General features: G+C 38.4%; 1 protein-coding gene across 1 annotated transcript; it reads left to right on the forward strand.

Annotated features, from left to right (window-relative positions):
- The first annotated feature begins 9,263 nt into the window (after nucleotides 1–9,263).
- Nucleotides 9,264–16,981, forward strand: oprd1b (opioid receptor, delta 1b). Its single transcript, XM_059338400.1, has 3 exons — nucleotides 9,264–9,572; nucleotides 14,081–14,436; nucleotides 15,903–16,981. Exons 1-3 carry the CDS (start codon nucleotides 9,331–9,333, stop codon nucleotides 16,430–16,432), a joined length of 1,128 nt encoding a protein of 375 aa, XP_059194383.1. The 5' UTR covers nucleotides 9,264–9,330; the 3' UTR covers nucleotides 16,433–16,981.
- Nucleotides 16,982–17,337: the final 356 nt, after the last annotated feature.

The following is a 17,337-nucleotide window of genomic DNA, read 5'->3' on the forward strand; positions in this document are numbered from 1 at the left end:
AAAAAATGAACACTCTGCTGCTTTTAACAGCCCCTCCTCCTCTTTTTTAGCATGATTGTGCACATTTTTGTTTTTAATGTTTGTTTCTTAGTGTTTTTTATATGAACCTGTCAAAAACGAATTTCTGTCACTCGTGACAGACAATAAAGTTCTATCTATCTATCTATCTATCTATCTATCTATCTATCTATCTATCTATCTATCTATCTATCTATCTATCTATCTATCTATCTATCTATCTATCTATCTATCTATCTATCTATCTATCTATTTCCTTAACTCCTCAATCAAGTCCTTTCTGTCTATTTACTTCTGATATTTCACATCTATTATTATGTGTTATTATTACAGAAATGTGCTATTATTTCCTTTGGGATATATATCTCACTGACATCAGTGACAATACTGACATGAGGAGGGGGAAGCCAGGCCTAACAGTTATATATGGGGGGGCGGGACTTAGCAAATTGATTTAGGGTCTAGACAACCGACCAATTAGACAACCAGTTCAAACCAGAACAGTCATAAAAGGAAAAGTCGTGCTCGTGCTTCAGTCAGTCTGAGTTTCAACCTCTTGCACAAAAAGACAACAATAATTTTAATTACTCTAATACTAAAAGTTCTGCTGTGTTAAAAGGCCTCAGTATGAACCTTTGTTTAGAGCAGCCAGAGTCTTCAGGTAGAAACTGGTTCCAACCAGTTTAATGACCATTAATATCTGGGAATTGTCAGAAAGTAAAGGCATTGGAACTTGAATATAAACAGGTATAAGTTGTATCCTTTTAAGGTTAAAAAGTCGGCTTAGCAGCGTGCTCATGTCCGAAAAAACGTGCACATGCATGGGCTGTAACATTTGAATTAAATGATCTTACTTACAGACAGAGAGTCAGACGAACTGAGGGCTTCATTGGATTCGCGACACCTTTTTTCAGCAGCCTCAAATTGTCAAAGTTCTGTCTCCGCTGTATTTCGGCAGTGTTCTGATTGATTGATAATAAAGAAAACTAAAATGAACTTCGACTTGGTTTTTAATCCACTCCTCTCACTCAGAGGGGTGGTAAATTTACACCACATTTTCACCCCCCCAAACATAATTTAAATCAATACAACAAGCATTTAGAAAATGAATATTGGCTTCACCACTCTGCACAGCAACTCCTCTTACAGCAGCGTTCTAATTTATAACTGGCACCCTTGCTAGAAATGGAAAGCATACAGTATGATGAGACATGAATTGGCTTTGTTTGGGTCAAGGACAGACGCTCAGAACTCCCAGTGGATGACGACGATGACTAACTGCTCTTTCAAAAGAAGAACTGCCGCAGCAGAAGCTCTAGAAATGTTGTTCAAAAAAAGTAGATGCCACTCACTGAGGGCTGTAAACTGTCTCTAACCCTTGTATTCCTTGTCTTAATGCCATAATTCAGCCATTATTACATGACATCATTCCTACTTGAAAAGAAACAATGAATCAGGCGCATTAGTCCTTCCTCAGAATTGCATCCAAAGGCACTCTGTTTTCCTACAGAGCTCTGTGTTTATTCAGTGACTGACACAATGTGTGGTGCAGCTACAAACATTTTCAATTAGTGCACGCTGTCTCTGTCTGCTCGTATCTGAACTGTGCTGGCTGCCTCCAACGGGCGGAAATCAGAAAACAAATCAAGCCCCGGACCCAGACAAATCACTGTTGCATAACTAATTGTCAGCTAAACCTCTGCTCGTTATTGCCGAATGCCGCTGTGAAAGAGGAAAAAACAAAAACAGATGAAAACATGTTGAGAGAGGGTTGCAGGGTTTCTATTTAGCAGCTAAAGAGTAAATATCTGTCAATCACAGCTATCATGCTTGAGGAGGTGGAATGCTTGAAAATATTAGCAGTGCAATCAGAGAAAAGTCTTCACAGTTAACATGAGGAATGATCCGCTAATGATGTTGAGAAAAAAACACTAAATGGATTTGGCAAGCATCAGTAATTTTGCAATCAGAGGAGTATTGTTTGAAGTGATAAACTATTAGCGTGACTAATTAATTACTTATAAACCATTCAACCAACTCCAAATAAATTTAATATTTCAAATGTATAATTTTTGATTTATTCCATTAACTGTTATGTGCAATCATAAAGAAAGAGAACACAAGAAGCCCATCCTCTCTGAGGATGCTGCTGCATTAAAAAAATATAACAATCTTCCAATTTCCTCCAAATGATTGCCCAGTTGTGCTGACAAAAAGAGGTTTACAGACTCATAAAAGCCTAAGTACTCTATTTTCCTAGTTGCCAATTTAAAATGTTACACTCTCTTCCCATAGAATTACAAAAGAGGAGAAGGAGAAGTATGCAAGGGACTGTATGGAGATCATTGCAGTGAGTGAATACATTTTATTTGAGAAAAACATGCAACTAATTTGGAATAACACAACACACTTGCCTCATAGATAACATTTACTGGTAGCAATTTGTTAGGGAAAAATAAAAAACCTCTAGCTAAATACAAAAAACAAGTGTTTTTTTAATATTTAACCCAAACCATGATTTGTGCCACATATGTGACTTTGGATCAGCAACTGGAATCAAATTCCTGCTGTATCAGAATCAAAATAAGTGTCAAGAAATTTGTTTTTTGTACACAAGAATAATACGTGTGTATATATGTTTGCATATAAACAACAAGATTAACAATTCTCTTGATGCTTGTTTTTTTAACTCACCCTCTGGAAAATAATTTTGCTCTAAATCCTAAAAACCTAGCTGTAAACATCTCATTATCGCAACCATCGTGTGTCTAATATTAATGCCCATGATGTAAACATGCTGCATGCCTCTTTTTTTTTTTAGCTTGAAGATGCTTCAAATGATTCTGTTTTGATGTGTTTTACTACGATGAGAGAGTAAATATTTTGGGCGTGAAACAGATTTGCAGAGCCTTATTTTGCTCTGGACCTCAACTTCATTCTGTAATACCACACACTGCAAAAAAGCCAACTTGTATTTTTTGGCCTAAAACAGTGATTTAAGTTGGTAAAACTTGGAAATATAAATTACTGACATTTAAGGCATTAATGTAAGTTAGCACAACAAAGGAAGCCAGTTGTCTGCTCAAAAACAAGTTTGTGAGTTGTTGTTACTTATATCTTTAAGTTGGGGTTCACAACAAGGGACAATAGTTCTGATAACTCTTATTTCTTTGTTGTGAAATGCGGGAAAGCGTTGAAATTCGGTCATTAGCTGACGCTAGCGGCTAACTGACGCTAGCGGCTAACTGATGCTAGCGGCGCTGCTTGTTACAGCTACAAGAGTAGCCATTAGCGTATCAATGCTAACTCAAAATTTTGGTCGCAACATTAGCTGACATTTCATAGCGGCGTTACAATCGTTCCAATTCAGCACATTGCAGAAGTTAGCAGAAGTAAGAATTAAAAGTTATTACAATGTAAAATTATAAGTTAGTACAATTTACAGTTGAGTTGACAAAAATCTGAATTCAGAGTTGAGCAAACTCAAAAACAAAACTTAAAATATTTAGTTTAATTGCCCAACTTAAAATTTTACCAAAGTTTGTTGCCTTGAAATTTTGAGTTCACCCAACTTTTCTTTTTTTGCAGTGCAGCACCAGCAGTTCTTGGGCTCTTGTGTCACCACAGTGATTAACAGCTGAGCTATGTTGACACACACTGCCACAAAGACTTTCAGAGTCATTAGATTAAACATCATTTTTACTTTATCACAGAGTCCAAATGAATCAGGTTGCTGGCTACACAAGGGCAGAGAGGCTGCTCCTACAGACTCTTTCTCTTTTCCTCTGCTTTATTTTGCTGCTTGTTCAGTCAAACCGACAGGAAATATTGATCACACAAAGACATTCTTCTTGTTCGTTCATGAAGAATGCAACCTGTAAATAATACAGATGTATCCTGTCCCTGGAGGATGAAAGATGTGTTCAGGTGGTCAGATAATTGTATGGCCTCTTGGTGTCACAGTGACACTTATTTGCTCTTTTTCTGCACTGTGTTCAAATCAATAACAGAAAAAGATCGCTCTCAAGCAGCTATCGATCAAAAATGTCTCATTGCTGCTGTGAATTTATGGCAAAATGACATGTTCACATATAAATTGCTCAGATTTTAGGGTGTTTCTAGGAAGTAATAATAGCCCCTGCCTATCCAAGATGAATAAGATAACACCACTTCTCACATATAGGGTTAACAGGTCAGGCTGGTGCTCTATATGTGGCTCTGTGTGTGATTGTGAGATAGCGATGTGATGTGACAGGCAGCTGAAGCTCAGACTGCTCGTCTGTGCTTCAGCTCTGACAGCTGCAGAACAAACAGGTAACTTGAAAGCGTTACCAAAGCCTCAGTATGTGTATTTTCTTGTAGCTCCTCTCCCATTTAATACTACATGCAACGAATATTATCAGCAACGTGGAGAAATAAAATGTCAAGATATAATACAGTTTGTATTCCTTTTTTTCTTTGACCTTTTAGAAGTTAAGAAGTATACCAGCTCATAGCAGACACACTTCTGCTTCTGCACGAGATATAAACATCCTCTCATATATACCTATATAATATTATATATATATATATATATATAGGTATTCATATTTTAAAGAGCAAACTGAAGACTTATCTTTTTAACTTGGCTTTTACCATTTTTAGAGATTTTTCTGCCCATGCATCTTAGTGTTATTACATCTTCTCTTTTATTTATTTATTTATTTATTTATTTGCTACTATTAATAGTCTATTTCTATATATATATTTTATCATGCTGTAGTTCTTAATTATTTATTTATTGTTTTATCTTTTTTATCTAGCTTTTTATTCTAGCTTTTTAAAATTATATATATATATATATATATATATATATATATATATATAATGGTCATTATTGACTTTTACTTTTTATTTATTATTATGATTATGATTACGATTATGATTATTATTATTATTATTATTATTATTATTATTAATATTATTATTATATATCTTTTAATTTTTTAATTTTTTACTTTATTTATTATTGGGGATGGGTGGAGGGTGTTTGTTTCTATGTTTCGTTATCTTTTTATTATCATTTTTTTCTCCTTTCTTTTTTATGTAAAGCGCTTTGTGTTGCATCTGTCTTGTATGAAAAGTGCTATACAAATAAAGTCTGATTGATTGATTGTTATATATATATGTGTGTGTGTGTGTGTGTGTATAACATCATCTTATATAAAATCTAAAACGTATAATAAGTAAAAGTATAACACAACTAAATCAATAAAAGATAATAAGTGTATTAAAATGATTCAACAAGACGGAATCAGTCATTTATAAATAAAACGTGCGTCATCATGACTCCGTCCTAATGCATAAACCCAACATGAAACCCACTTTAAATGATCTGCACTCTGTTTTCCCTGCCATGAATGTGATGGGTTTGGGGAGGCAGCGTAATGCTTCCCAAGGTTTCCATTGGGCTGATGAGTTATGCGAGTAATCATAGTGCCTGTGCAAATGAATCAAGAGTGATTGTCCCTCAGGGGAGAACATAAACACCACAAAAGCAGCAGAAGCAGAAGCATTTGTATGGTGTCACACTGTACGTCCAGACCCATTTCTCTGTCTTTTACCATTCAACTCAAAACTGTGTACGGAGAAAGATATGGTTTATCATATATGCTCAGCTGCTATTTAATTGAGCACCCACCCTGCACTCATACATGACAGTATTTTTAGCCCTCTTCATTAGGGGCCCCTCTAATCTAACCCTGCATGTTACCACGGCTCCTGCAGCACGAGCAGGTGCTGTCGCCCACGCAGCTCTAACTGAAATTAAACTTTAGTGAATTTACTTCCTGAACTGCCGTCTAACCAACATGGTCTCACAGGAATCCGTGGAATAGCCACGGAATCACTCAAATTTCCGTGAAACTGACACGGATTTGGCTACAATGCAAGTTAATGACAGTCATATCCCGTGGCTATTCCAACATACAAAGTGATTATGTACATTCACTGAGTGAATATTTAGGAAATAAAACATATATTTCTCGCTAGAAATGTGATCAAAATCCATTTTTATGCAGAAACTAAGTCAAAATATTGATTTTTTCACTAAAAATGAGAGAATTGTCCGCCATGTTTTTTATTCTGACCGCCGGAACCTTGAAAGTCACGTGACTTGGAACAAACCAATAGGAACAAATATCCATGGAATAGCCACGGGATATGACTGTCATTAACTTGCATTGTAGCGAAATCCGTGTCAGTTTCACGGAAATTTGAGTGATTCTGTGGCTATTAAACGGATTTTGAGTTAAGCAAATCCGTGGCTATTGCACCAAATCGGATATTGCTCTGTTCAGACTGGGCCACATTATTGACTGATCTGACAGGTTGCTATAGTAACGGCGTCAGAGCGTCTGATGTCGTAACGGCGTCAGACGTCATATAATTGCGACGGCGACAAGAACTAAAACAACAAACATGATGGAGGCAGGTCACCTCAGTATATTGGCCTTATCACTGTCCAGTAGAGGTGCAGAACATCTCAGACGCACCAGGGGAGAAACCGGGCGGAAGGACGCCCCCGTCGGGCCGCATGAGTCGGGCGCGGCTGCCGGTGGACACCTCGTCTCCGCGCTGCCGGCGCTACGCGTGCCGCATAGAGTGACGTCACGGACAGTCAAAACTGATCTGAGTGTTTGGAGGTTCAGACTGAGACGCATCTGTCCAAATGTGATCTGAAACTACCTCCCAAAGTGGTTTCGATCCGGTTTGCAAAAATCGGATTTCATGTGATTTGTGACTGTTCAGACTTCAAAAGAGCCATCCAGTTCCAATCTGGATGGGCTAAAAATCGGATTTTGGCTGGCAGTCTGATCGCGGCCTTAGGGAGTCCTGGGCTGGATTCAATGAAACACATGTGAGGGGAGGTGTCTGTTTGATAACCCCTGTGACCTCTCCACCCCCACAGCCTCCCTCCCCTCCTCTTATCTCACACTCACTCAGTAAGAGGCACTCGCCCTCAAGCAGCATTTACATCAGATCAGAAAAGCTCTTTTATAACAACATTCACATGAAAGCTGATGTTTTTGTCACTCTTTTGCTTTTTTTTCTGTCTTTGTCTGATTCAATCTGGAGAAATCAGAAGGAAATCAGACTTTTGAAGATTTTTTAAAGTGAAACCAACACTCCTCCCCATCCAAATGATCACATGTATACATGAATACATTACACAGTGAGCACCAGCTCCATGAAATACATTGCGTACAAAAGTCTACACTGAAGCTGCAAACAATCATCCCTCATAAATGGAAGACAAATGAGCTTATTGAACTCCCACAATGAGCCAGATCATTTTAATTACTGCTCTTCATCTTAGGAAGACACGGATGATCTATCTTTAGAAGAAGCAGCAAAGTGGGAGGCTCCAGAGCTTTTGTTCAGCGGGCTGGCCCGATTCTTCTGCCTGTCCCCCTGATGGTGGGTGCTCCAAGGCGGATTTTGTAAAGGTCACTTTGCAGAGTATATAAAGACTTCCACACAGCCACAGCCACGGGAGGATTGTGATCCGTCTGCGTTCAAACAAACAATTACCCCTGAGAAATGCTCGCATGAACCGATATTAGGCAGACACACACGGTCGCACGCAGCTGCATGTTCTTGATGGTTTCTGATGTTCTCAGTAATGGGCTGCAAACAAAAGGCAGCTACGGATAAACGAGCGCTTTGATGAAGGTTTAAAAAGACACACCTGCTCGGCATTAAAAGTCAAACATTTGTGTAATTAAAGTTTTATGTAAGATGGTGTCAGAACAGGTCAAGCTATGGCCCCTACTGCATATAAACATTGATTACAAGCTTCTGTTTTTACAAAGTGACAGAGAAACTTTCGTTCAGGAAAGAGAAAGATGCTCTTTATTTTTTATTTAGCTAAACATGAGCAGCATTTGTGAACTATTGACCCATGGCAAACACAGAGTTCTCAAATGAATGGCCCTGCATGTTTGTGTGCCTGCACCAGTCTGTTTGCTCATACACATGTAATTGATACCAACGCAATTACGCAGACAGGGACCGTAAAGACAGTGGCGGTTCTAGACCAGTTTTACTGTGGGGGCCAAGGAGGGGCCAGTGTTTTATCAGAGGGGCACATCTAAAAACTGCAAAGATGATATTTAAGCATTCAAAACCTTTATTTTAGCTTATTTAAAAATCTCATTTAAGTATATTTGGAAGATACAAATACATTGATTGAAACAATGAGACTTACCGACAATAACAGTTATTTTTGTACGGCAATGATATTTTTCATCTTTGTGCACAATTACTTTTTTGGTTTTGAAAGTGCAGTACAGTCAGAATGATCTTTTTTAAAATATACACAAGCTTTTATTGCTTTTATTTAACTACATAATGTACACATTTTTGGTTCCTTTTGTGCACAATTGAACAAAAAATAGGTAAGAATTGTTCCATCATTCATCGTTTCAAATTGATCATTTTATTATTAATTTGACACAGGGGCCACAGCAGGGGCCAAGGGCTTCTTCACAGTGGCAGTGGCCCCTGTGGGCCCCTGTGTAGAACCGCCACTGCGTGAAGACTAACACAACAATTTGTAGGATTCACTCAAAATTCACATTCTTGACTCGCTGCTATAGGCTGAAATCAAAAACCATCTTAAATATTTAATCAACCTTGATACTGACAGGTAATTGCATCACTCCTGTGGTTTAGTAAGGCAATTTCATGGAGGTGCTGAGAGTCCGCTCTAATGGAGCTCCCATAAAGGAGGCCACAGGCCGTGGAGAGTGGGAGAAGGAGTACCTCGGTGTTGTCTGCAGGCAGCTATAAGAAGGATGGCTCAATAAAGACACGTGTCTAATTGAGCAGAAACAATGAGAGATGTTCAGATCCACTTTGACTGACATGGTTAGATGAGCTGCTGGGTGGCAGGTTGAACGACAGACTGTTATTTTGGATAAGAGCCAATAAGGCGCATAAAAACTGGATGTAATGAGGCATTATTATTATACGCTGGAGCTAATTAAAGCACTTTGACAAATGGCAGCCCTTTGGGCAGCGGAAGGAAAACATATCTTGCTTTTGTGCGCCAGTGTGCCAAAAGGGAGCGCGCAGACGGAGAGAGAGAGAGAGAGAGAGAGAGAGAGAGAGAGAGAGAGAGAGAGAGAGAGAGAGAGAGAGAGAGAGAGCTGCCCTGCTTTGGGCGCCTCATTACTAATTTGCCGTCCAGTCCTCGTGCGCTCCTGTGCACCTGCTTTGGAAATCTTTTTTTCTCCACGCGCTAAGATCTCATCTGAACTGTTTTTAGAAATGTCTCTTCCTCCCTCCTTTTACGCTTTTGGTGATTTTAACGACTCGGTCTCTTTTACTCCTTTCAATGTTACGTTTACTGAAGATCCGCTGCGCGTGCCTTCAAACAGCAGCGCGAGCAGCAGGGCTGCAGCCAGGGACACTACCAGCCTCATCATCGCTGTTTGTATCACGGCGCTCTACTCTCTCATCTGTGTGGTGGGACTGCTGGGGAACGTGCTTGTAATGTACGGGGTGGTCAGGTAAGAAATAGCAATATGAGAAAATCATGATTTATGATTTTTTTTTGATACCTTATCCAAAATAAAAGGAGAAGAAAGAAAGAAAGAAAGAACGAAAGAAAGAAAGAAAGACAGAAAGAAAGACATCGCACCAAGTTGAGCTCATAATCCCTGGCTTCTCAATAAATAATAATTCCATGAAAATAAATAAAAAAGGAGGTATCAGTTTTTGCATTTAGTAAGAGCAAAAAAAAAAATCCAAACAAAAGCAAAACCTTGAAAATGAAGAGAAAAAAATAAGTTATTTGTGAATAACTGAATATTTCCAACTATAGTTTGCTGCTGTCTAATCAGTGAAATGGGAGACACACAAAAGCATAACTGCATAAGACATTATGGAAATTATAAATATATGCATTTTAAATCAGGGGTGAATTTAAATGACCAATGTAATAAGTCTAAAAACCTGCTATATTACATTTATGATGATCCTTCTTTGTAAATGCCCACAGTTTTAGTGTGTCTGAGAACCCCACTTGAACACACCCGTACACACACACACACACACACACACACACACACACACACACACACACAGCCTCCTACACAAGAGAGGGGGGAGAGGGAGGGATTTGTGATCAACAGTTTAACGTTGAAATTACTTCATTGCACCAATTACTCCTGTCAGGAATTATGTTGCAAACTGAGATGATTAATTTGCATGGGACAATAAGCAGCATGTTGAACCCTCACCTGCACACCAGAAGCAATGAGGACTGTGTGAATTGATGCATTGAAGACTGAGGAATCATGTCATGTTGATTTGTTGTTGGACTAATGCAGTTTAAATGAGAAAGCAATGATGTGGTGGTTGGACCTCCATTGTCAACTGAAATATGATTTTCTGTACTTCTGCAATTTCAGAATAATCAAACGCAAGAGAATAAAAAAGACAGTGTGCCCACTCACTCCCTGGTGAGGCAATTACATTCAGAGTGAGGCCAGTGTAATCAATCGCTTTACGTGGGGGGTTAAGATAAAAGGCAACACATCCTTTTGTCTTCCCCCCTCCTTGTAGAGCTTGTTGCTGCAATTTAATTAAAACCGCTGTCATATCATGGACTCATGAGGAGGAATCCATCTTTTAACAGTGAAAAAAACTGCTCAGCTGGCCTTCAGACAGGACTGGTCACTGGTAAAACAATATAAAATACTTGAATCTGAAATCAGGGAGGAGTTCTGGAGGATTCTTTTTAGCAGGAATCGACGCATTACATTCTGTAGAAGTGCTGTTTAATGGATGCTTACAGACACTTTGGCAGTTATGCATTTAGTGTAGTGCCATAAAAACATCATGCATCAACAAAGCTGCTTTATTAGTTTGATGCAATTCGAGGGGGAGAACTGGTTTGAAAGAGGAAATGGATGAGATCAAACAAGAAAAAGGTTTCTAGCCTTGAAGCGTTTAATGGAAATCATGGATCAAAGACACTCTGCATCTTTATTTAAGGCTATCAAAAATATTCTAAATTCAAACTCCTCCCCCAAAACATTTCCCTATGGGTTGTTTGTGCAGCAGCTTAATATGACTCATGATTATGTTTGTAGTCTGCAGTGAAGGACGCCAAAGCTAAAGTGATGCTACGGAGTGTAATAGCACTATAAAGAATGACAAGGTCCATTAAGGCAGTAGTTCTCAACCTTTTTGAGTCGCGACCCCCAATTTAACATGCATGTTGTCCGTCACCCCCGCTCACTGAACACAATCTCACACGCACAGTTCAGATCACCCAAAAAAGAAACAAACTGACCAAAAAAAGTAAACAAAATGATCAAAAAAGACACAAAATGACCTAAAAAGACACAAAATGACCCAAAAAAAGACACAAAATCACCAGAAAAGACACAAAATGACCAAAAAAAGACACAAAATGACCAAAAAAGACACCAAATGACCAAAAAAGACATTAAGTGACCAAAAACGACTACACAAAATGACCAAAAAAAGTAAACAAAATGACCAAAAAAGACACAAATTGACCACAAAATGATCAAAAAAGACACAAAATGACCAAAAAAAGGAAACCAAATTACCAAAAAAGACACAAATTGACCACAGAATGATCAAAAAAGACACAAAATGACCAAAAAAAGGAAACCAAATTACCAAAAAAGACACAAATTGACCACAAAATGATTTTAAAAAAGACACAAAATGACCTAAAAAGACACAAAATGAACAAAAAAAGACATTAAGTGACCAAAAAGACTAAAACAAATGATTTGGCGACCCCCAGAAATCATCTCGCGACCCCAATTGGGGTCCCGACCCCAAGGTTGAGAATAGCTGCATTAAGGGGGGGCAGGAGGAGCTGGTGCATGTGTCAACAAACAAAGACTTCACCCAGGAGACTGGTGTCCATTTCCCCTGGGCAAAACCAAAAGTAAACAATGCCTTTTAAAGTGACTTCCACCTGTCACGCTTTATGTCACCAACATATTTAGGCTCCCACACATCAGGCCATCTGGCAGTTACATCAGCTACATAACTACCTTTGTTCTGGCAATTAATTGGGTTTATTTTCCTTTTTTTTAACTAACCATGCAATTTTTGCCCTAATATTAGGGAAGTAGGGCTATTGCCAGGACCAAAAAAACAAATTTACTACTGAAAGTGTTGCATGTCAATGACTGTGTTGATGAATTTACAGTTTATCAGACTGGACAAGACCATTAGACAAGAATTAGCTCACCATGATCCCTCTACCCTCTGGGGTACTGCTGCTGGTTACAGTGGGATAAAAACATATGAAGTTATTAGTCAAGTCAAGTCAAGTCAAAGTTTATTTATAGAGCTCATTTAAAAACTACCTCAGTTGACCAAAGTGCTGTACAGTTATTAAAATAGAATAAATCATACACAAATAGGTATAAATAAAAACAATGAAAACAATAAAATACTGAAAACAGTAAAACAATAAAATAAAATAGTAATTAAAGCTCAATCCAAAACAGAGTTAGAGATAAAAAAGACAAATAAAAGGGTAAAAAAGTAAAAAAGAAAGCCAAGGATTCTTGCCTAGCTGGGACTGAACGCCAAGGAGAATAAATAGGTTTTTAATAATGTTTTAAAGTGCTCAACAGACTGCAGCTCTGACCTGGAGAGGTCGGATGTTCCACAGCTTTGGGGCCACCACAGAGAAGGCTCTGTCCCCACGAGTCCAGAGTCTGGACCGCGGTACGACCAGGAGCAGCTGGTTAGAGCAGTAGTTCTCAACCTCTTTGAGTCGCGACCCCCAATTTAACATGCATGTTGTCCGCGACCCCCGCTCACTGAACAGAATCTCACGCGCACAGTTCAGATCACCCAAAAAACAAACAAAATTACCACAAAAAGACACAAAATGACTGAAAAGACACAAAATGACCAAAAAAAGGAAACAAAATGACCAAAAAGACACAAAATGACACAGAAACGAAACAAAATGACCAAAAAAAGACAAAATGACTAAAAAAAAGACACAAAATGACAAAAAAAGACACAAGATGTCCAAAAAAGACACAAAATAAGACAAAATGACTAAAAAACAAACAAAAGACACAAAATGACCAAAAAATGAAACAAAATTACAAAAAAAGACACAAAATGACAAACAAAAGACACAAAATGACCAAAAAAGGAAACAAAATGACAAAAAAAGACACAAAATGACCAAGAAAAGACACAAAATGACCAAAAAAAAACCCCGAAATGACCAAAAAAAGACATGAAATGACCAAAAAGACTAAAACACATTAACACATGAACACTTTAACACAGTGGAGACAGAGCTGACTTCCAAAATGATTTGGCGACCCCCAGAAATCATCTCGTGACCCCAATTGGGGTCCCGACCTCAAGGTTGAGAAAAGCTGGGTTAGACGACCTAAGTGCTCTGGAAGTACTGTGGGGTTTTAAAAGCTCTGATAAATAAGACGGTGCCAGACCATTTAAGCACTTAAAAACAATTAGCCATTTACCAACTGGCTAGTTGGGCATAAATCCGTGGAATAGCCACGAAAACGCTCAAATTTCCGTGAAACTGACACGGATTTCGCTACAATGCAAGTTAATGACAGTCATATCCCGTGGCTATTCCAACATACAAAGTGATTATGTACATTCACTGAGTGAATATTTAGAAAATAAAACATATATTTCTCGCTAGAAATGTGATCAAAATCCATTTTTATGCAGAAATTAAGTCAAAATATTGATTTTTCACTAAAAATGAGAGAACTGTCCGCCATGTTTTTTGTTCTGACCGCCGGGACCTTGAAAGTCACGTGACTTGGAACAAACCAATAGCCACGGGATATGACTGTCATTAACTTGCATTGTAGCGAAATCCGTGTCAGTTTCACGGAAATTTGAGCGATTCCGTGGCTATTCCACGGATTTTGAGTTAAGCGAAATCCGTGGCTATTTCACGGATTTCTGTGAGACCAGGTTAAAAAAAGTGCCCCTTGATTTTCTTCCAACCAACCAGGTACACCAAGATGAAGACCGCCACCAACATCTACATCTTCAACCTGGCTCTGGCCGACGCCCTCGCCACCAGCACGCTCCCCTTCCAGAGCGCCAAGTACCTGATGAGCACGTGGCCCTTCGGGGAGGTGTTGTGTAAAGTGGTCATCGCCATCGACTATTACAACATGTTCACCAGCATCTTCACGCTCACCATGATGAGCGTGGACCGCTACATCGCCGTCTGCCACCCCGTGAGAGCCCTGGACTTCCGCACGCCCGCCAAAGCCAAACTCATCAACGTCTGCATCTGGTTCCTCTCCTCTGCTGTCGGAGTCCCTGTTATGATCATGGCCGTTACCAAGGTGACGGATAAAGGTATCAGATTTTTATTATTTAAGAATAAAAGGTATTTATTTATATTTAAGGTAATTATTAACCATTTACAAAATTCTATACATATTTAATCTTTAAATGTTTTCAACCAATTTCTTAAAGGTATATGAATCATTAACATACTTAATATGGTGTTAAAAATATTAAAATGAGTGTAACTAAAACTATTGATAAACTATTAATTATGATTTATTGGTTTCTTAATGGTAAAGTAACTATAAACTTACATTAATATACCATCTATTTGTCATTTATGAAGTTAGTTAAACATTAATAAATTATGTATTTAACATTCTAAATGGTCTATATACAGTTTATAAATGCTGATTAAACATTAATAAACTATCTGTTTACATATTTAATCTTTAAATGGTTTCAAGCGATTTCTTAAAGGTATAAGAATAATTTTGAAATCATTTACATACTTAATATGGTGTTAAAAATATTAAAATGAGTGTAACTAAAACTATTGATAAACTATTAATTATGATTTATTGGTTTCTTAATGGTAAAGTAACTATAAACTTACATTAATATACCATCTATTTGTCATTTATGAAGTTAGTTATGAAGCAATTTCTTAAAGGTATAAGAATAATTTTGAAATCATTTACATACTTAATATGGTGTTAAAAATGTTATAATGTGTGTAAAGCTATTCATAAACTAATAATTATGTTTGTTTATGGTAAAGTAATCTATTTGGCATTTATAAATTATAGTTCAACATTATTACATTTTCTATTCACCGTTCTAAATGGCCTATATATGGTTTATAAATGATGATTAAACATTAATACACTGTAAAAAAAAAAAAATCTGTTAAATTTACGGTAAAATACCGGCAGCTGTGGTTGCCAGAACATCACCGTAAAAAATACAGTGAGCGTATGTAAATGTAAATATCAGCAAAAACTGTAATTTATACTGAATAATCCCATTACTTTTAGGATAATTGTGTCATCGTGGTATTTCTCCATTTATTTTACATGAAATGTTTATATTTTTACAGCAAAACTGTGTTTTTCTACAGTTTATGACAGTAGAATTTAAAGTTTTGTGCTATTCTTTGAATTACAGTAATTAAAAGTGTCTACTACGGTGATACACAATTTTTAGTTTTACGCCCTATTTCTGATGCAATTTGACAGTGTTTTACTGTAATTTCTACAAACTTTTTTTACAGTGTAGACTATCTGTTTACCATTTATAAATGGTCTATTTACCATCTATAAATGATGGTTATTGTAAAGTGTTACCGAATAAAATGCCTAAAATAACCATTACTGTGTGAAAACTTAATTTAGCAGCTTTTTATCAGCTTTGGGGGCAAGTGTTGAGTTCAGGGAGTAATTAAACCGTAAAATAGAACGTTTGAGCTGTTATTAACTTGAATTAGTGTCTCCACATGGCCTTCTATTAAACGTATAATTGTTTTCACTCCTCAGGAATCACTTCCTGTGAGCTCAGGTTCCCCCACCCTGACTGGTACTGGGACACAGTGATGAAAATCTGCGTGTTCATCTTTGCCTTCGTGGTTCCCGTCCTGGTCATCACCGTCTGCTACGGTCTGATGATCCTGCGGCTCAAGAGTGTCCGGCTGCTCTCCGGCTCCAAGGAGAAGGACAGGAACATGCGGCGGATCACCCGTATGGTCCTGGTGGTCGTGGCGGCCTTCATCATTTGCTGGACTCCCATCCACATCTTCATTATTGTCAAAACCATGGTGGTAGTGGACCGCAAGAACCTCCTGGTGATAGCCTGCTGGCACCTGTGCATTGCTCTGGGCTACACCAACAGCAGCCTCAACCCCTTGCTCTACGCCTTCTTGGATGAAAACTTCAAAAGGTGCTTCAGGGATTTCTGCCTGCCGTATCGCTCCCGCCTCGACCAGAACAGCTTCTCCAGAGCCCGAAACAGCACGAGGGAGCCCGTGTCTGTTTGTGCTCCTGCAACCATACAGCAACCACCAGCATGACTAGGCATGGACCAATGGGAGGGAAGAACAGTTCAGGAGGACCTCCAGACTGAGGTCACACAGTTCTCCACCACAGGAGTCTGAGTCCCAAGATAGAAGAAGAAGAAGAAGAAGATTACTTTATTAATCCCACAATGGGGAAATTCAACCTCTGCATTTAACCCATCCTTTTTCACACAAGTGAACACACCATGCAAGGAGCAGTGGGCAACACATTACTGCGCCTGGGAAGCTGTGCAGGGGGGTTAGGTGCCTTGCTCAAGGGCACTTCAGTCCTAGACCTGTCAGTACCGGGATTCGAAACAGCGACTCTCCAGTTGCAAGCCCGATTCCTAAGCTCTAGGCCACAGACTGCCCATGATGTAGGTTAATGACCTGTCATTTATGTAAGTTATTGGTCTTATATGATGAAACTCCTAAGTCCCAATAGGTTTGTGAGACACAGTTATCACAGATTGTCAAACCTGCGTGTGCCTGGATCAGTGGATACAAATGTGCACCCTTGGTAGTCTCTATAAAGCACATGCATAGTGCATCCATATGACCAAACTCAATATAAAGCACACACATTGCAGTTAGAAAGTGTTTCAACAGTGATGTGTTTTTCATTGTTTTGGCTCTGCACAGTTAAACAAGAGGAGGCTAAAGTGCTCACTCTAAGCGTCAAGAGTGTTTGTTGGTTCCCACATCCATATTAGGTGAACAGAATCAGAATCACTTTTATTGTCACTGTACCTGGGTACAATGAGATTAATAAACACCACCAAGTCAGTGCGAGAGACAATGTCTCAGAAATAATAATAATAATATACAAATAATATACAAACAGACATAAGGTGCACACTTTGAATTGCAGCAGTGAAAAATAAATATGGTCCATATACATGTGAGATATTGCACTTGTT

The sequence above is a fragment of the Centropristis striata genome, chromosome 8, assembly GCF_030273125.1.
Source record: "Centropristis striata isolate RG_2023a ecotype Rhode Island chromosome 8, C.striata_1.0, whole genome shotgun sequence".
Lineage (NCBI taxonomy): Eukaryota > Metazoa > Chordata > Actinopteri > Perciformes > Serranidae > Centropristis > Centropristis striata.

Excerpts from the sequence above, each read along its gene's own strand:
- oprd1b (XM_059338400.1), top strand. The coding sequence starts at position 9,331 with ATGTCTCTTCCTCCCTCCTTTTACGCTTTTGGTGATTTTAACGACTCG. Across the intron at positions 9,573-14,080 it reads GTAATGTACGGGGTGGTCAG|GTACACCAAGATGAAGACCG; the intron begins GTAAGAAATAGC and ends CCAACCAACCAG. Across the intron at positions 14,437-15,902 it reads TACCAAGGTGACGGATAAAG|GAATCACTTCCTGTGAGCTC; the intron begins GTATCAGATTTT and ends TTCACTCCTCAG.